Source organism: Sapajus apella, unplaced genomic scaffold (assembly GCF_009761245.1).
Source record: "Sapajus apella isolate SASKATOON/1434 unplaced genomic scaffold, GSC_monkey_1.0 scaffold53, whole genome shotgun sequence".
Taxonomy (NCBI): domain Eukaryota; kingdom Metazoa; phylum Chordata; class Mammalia; order Primates; family Cebidae; genus Sapajus; species Sapajus apella.
Genome location: NW_022436993.1, coordinates 14,458,066 through 14,460,913, shown reverse-complemented (window position 1 = coordinate 14,460,913; position 2,848 = coordinate 14,458,066). Strand labels below are relative to the sequence as shown.

Below are 2,848 nucleotides of genomic sequence, written 5' to 3'. Positions count from 1 at the left end.
AAAAAAAAAAAAAAAAAAAAAAATTAGCCAGAGCATAGTGGTGTATACCTGCAGTGTCAGCTGCTCGGGAGGCTGAGGTAAGAGGATGCTTGAGCCCAGGAGGTTAAGGCTGCAGTGAGCTGTGGTCACACCACTGCACTCCACCCTGGATCACTGAGTGTGACCCTGTCTTCCAAACTAAAGAGCTAATTAATTAAATTTAAGTAATTTACAAGTGATGAATATTAACTAGAACAGTATATGAAATATTGTCAAATGCCTGTTATTGATAAACATTAGTGATCTTAAACTTCTGCTACATGCAAATTAGGCCTCTCATAAAACTCCAGTTACAAATTGACCAAAACAAAACTTGCTCAAGAATTGCTCTCTGGGTGTCTTCCTGGATTTCCTAGTGTGTAAATACTCTATCCTATATGAATAAACATGCCGATGATTGAGATCCCAAATCTATAACTTTCCTTCTCTCCCTTCAGAAGGCTTTTTTTTTTTTTTTGAGACAGGCTCTCGCTCTGTCACCCAGGCTGGAGTGCAGTGGTACAATCACAGCTCACAGCTGCCTCGGCCTTAAGCTCAAGTGAGCCTTTCAACTCAGACTTCTGAATAGCTAGAACTACAGCTATGCTCCACCTCACCTAATTTTTATTATTAATTAATTTTTTTGAGACAGTTTTGCTCTTGTTGCCCAGGATGGAGTACAATGTCATGATCTCGGCTCACTGCAACCTCAGCCTCCCGGGTTCAAGCGATTCTCCTGCCTCAGCCTCCCAAGTAGCGGGATCACAGGCATGCGCCACCATGCCTGGCTAATTCTGTATTTTTAGTAGAGACAGGGTTCCTCCATGTTGATCAGGCTCGTCTCGAACTCCTGACCTCAGGTGATCCACCCCGCTCAGCCTCCCAAAGTGCTGGGATTATAGGTGTGAGCCACTGCGCCCAGCGTATTTTTATTTCCTTTTTTAGTAGAGATGGAGTCTCACTGTGTTTCTCAGGCTGGTCTCCAACTCCCGGTCTCAAGCGATTCTCCTGCACTGACTTCCCAAAGTTTAGGAATTACGGGCGTGAGCCACCATGCCCAGCCAGAAGGCAATATTTTGTCTTTCATTTTCTCTCATCTAAATCTGTATTTTTTTCCCCTTCACTGTCCTGTGTGAAACAGGATGGCCTGCACACCTCTGAACAGCACAAAGACATAAAAAAGCAGCTGGAAGTTCTCAAGCCTCCAGCACAGAAGCACGAGTGTGAATGGAAATTCCATTGTCATTTTTGGTGGGGGCTCAGCGATGTCCCTAAAATAAACTCTAAACCCAAGCACTCTATCCTATCAAGTAAATTAGGTATGAGAATTATGAAGCACCTGAAGAAAAGAAGAACCTAAGAGTTTTACCTTGCTATTACAGACAAACATACCTTCAAGTCCACGGTATTTGCAATGCCATAGAGTTTATTTGCTAATCCTCCCACTTCCTTCTCAATGTTTTCTTGACTGGTGCCCTTCACACTGATGTAGTGGCAATCAGCACTGGCGAAGTGGCAGGAAATTGCCTGTGCAAAGTGAACAAATTGATGTTGGAGAAAACCATCCCATGAATACCAGCAACCAAGCAGAGAGTCTTTCTTTTAGAAAGTCAATTATTTCACTCTGTATTTGATTTCTAAATGGAAAGTCAGGTCCACTGTGTCCTGCGTCACTCTCTTTGGAGCTAAGCCTCTTTTTGTTTCCAGCTAAAAGTTAATTGAGAAATTTCAAAAGATGTTAACCAGACGTGACATTTATTGTCGAAAGGGATCTATGGGAGAGGGAGTGGAATTATGTCAGCAAGAGGTCTTTAGTTTTTTTTTAGCATTTGATTTTCCTAATGAATGGATATCCCGGAGTCTTAAAAAGGACCGCATTCAATGGCAGTTTATCTCGAAAGTTAGTTACCGGTCCAATTTGGGATGGACTGTTATTTCAGTGGCAATAGATTATGAAAAGAACCAAAAATACCTTCAGAAAGAAAATAATGCAGACGCCTTCTCTCCAATCAAAAGGACATTTAAAGGCCAATACCACTGACATATTATCCCTCTTGTTTCCTTCTGAGGGTAAGGATGAAATTACTGGGTTCTTCCCATTTTAGAAAAAGTTACAAACAGAGCTAAGCTTCAAAGCAATCATTAAAGCTTACCTTTTTTTGTCACAAGTTAATAATCTTAAGGTGATCACACTTGTCAGAAGGACTTTCTATTTTGCCCCAAACAACAAATTTCTAGGGAGTGGAGTCACAGACTCCATTGCCTCTGTAAGCCCTGGTGCCATACAGTACTGTAACAGAGTCCAAAGCGAAGGGGAAAATGTGCACCCCTGCATCTTTATCTTCATGTAGTTACAGCAATATTTTTCCAGAACATTAAAGTCATTAAACCCAGGAATGGTGGCTCATGCCTATAATTCCGGTACTCTGGGAAGCCAAGGCAGGAGGATCACTTGAGGCCAAGAGTTCAAGACCAGCCTGGGCAACATAGCATGACCATGTCTGTATAAAAAATAAAAATTGGCCGGGCGCGGTGGCTCACGCCTGTAATCCCAGCACTTTGGGAGGCCGAGGCGGGTGGATCACGAGGTCAAGAGATCGAGACCATCCTGGTCAACATGGTGAAACCCCATCTCTACTAAAAATACAAAAAATTAGCTGGGCATGGTGACACATGCCTGTAATCCCAGCTACTCAAGAGGCTAAGGCAGGAGAATTGCCTGAACCCAGGAGGCGGAGGTTGTGGTGAGCCGAGATCGCGCCATTGCACTCCAGCCTGGGTAACAAAAGCAAAACTCCGTCCCAAAATAAATAAATAAATAAATAATAAA

The 2,848-nt window shown here is 42.9% G+C and overlaps 1 protein-coding gene across 3 annotated transcripts in view; it reads right to left on the bottom strand.

Annotated features, from left to right (window-relative positions):
• PHYH (phytanoyl-CoA 2-hydroxylase) overlaps window positions 1-2,848 on the bottom strand; it is a 37,771-nt gene that overhangs the window by 16,420 nt on the left and 18,503 nt on the right. For all 3 annotated transcript variants that reach the window (XM_032244036.1, XM_032244038.1, XM_032244037.1), the window contains exon 8: window positions 1,411-1,545. In XM_032244036.1, the coding sequence (XP_032099927.1) occupies window positions 1,411-1,545 (135 nt within the window). The remainder of the gene's footprint in view (window positions 1-1,410; window positions 1,546-2,848) is intronic.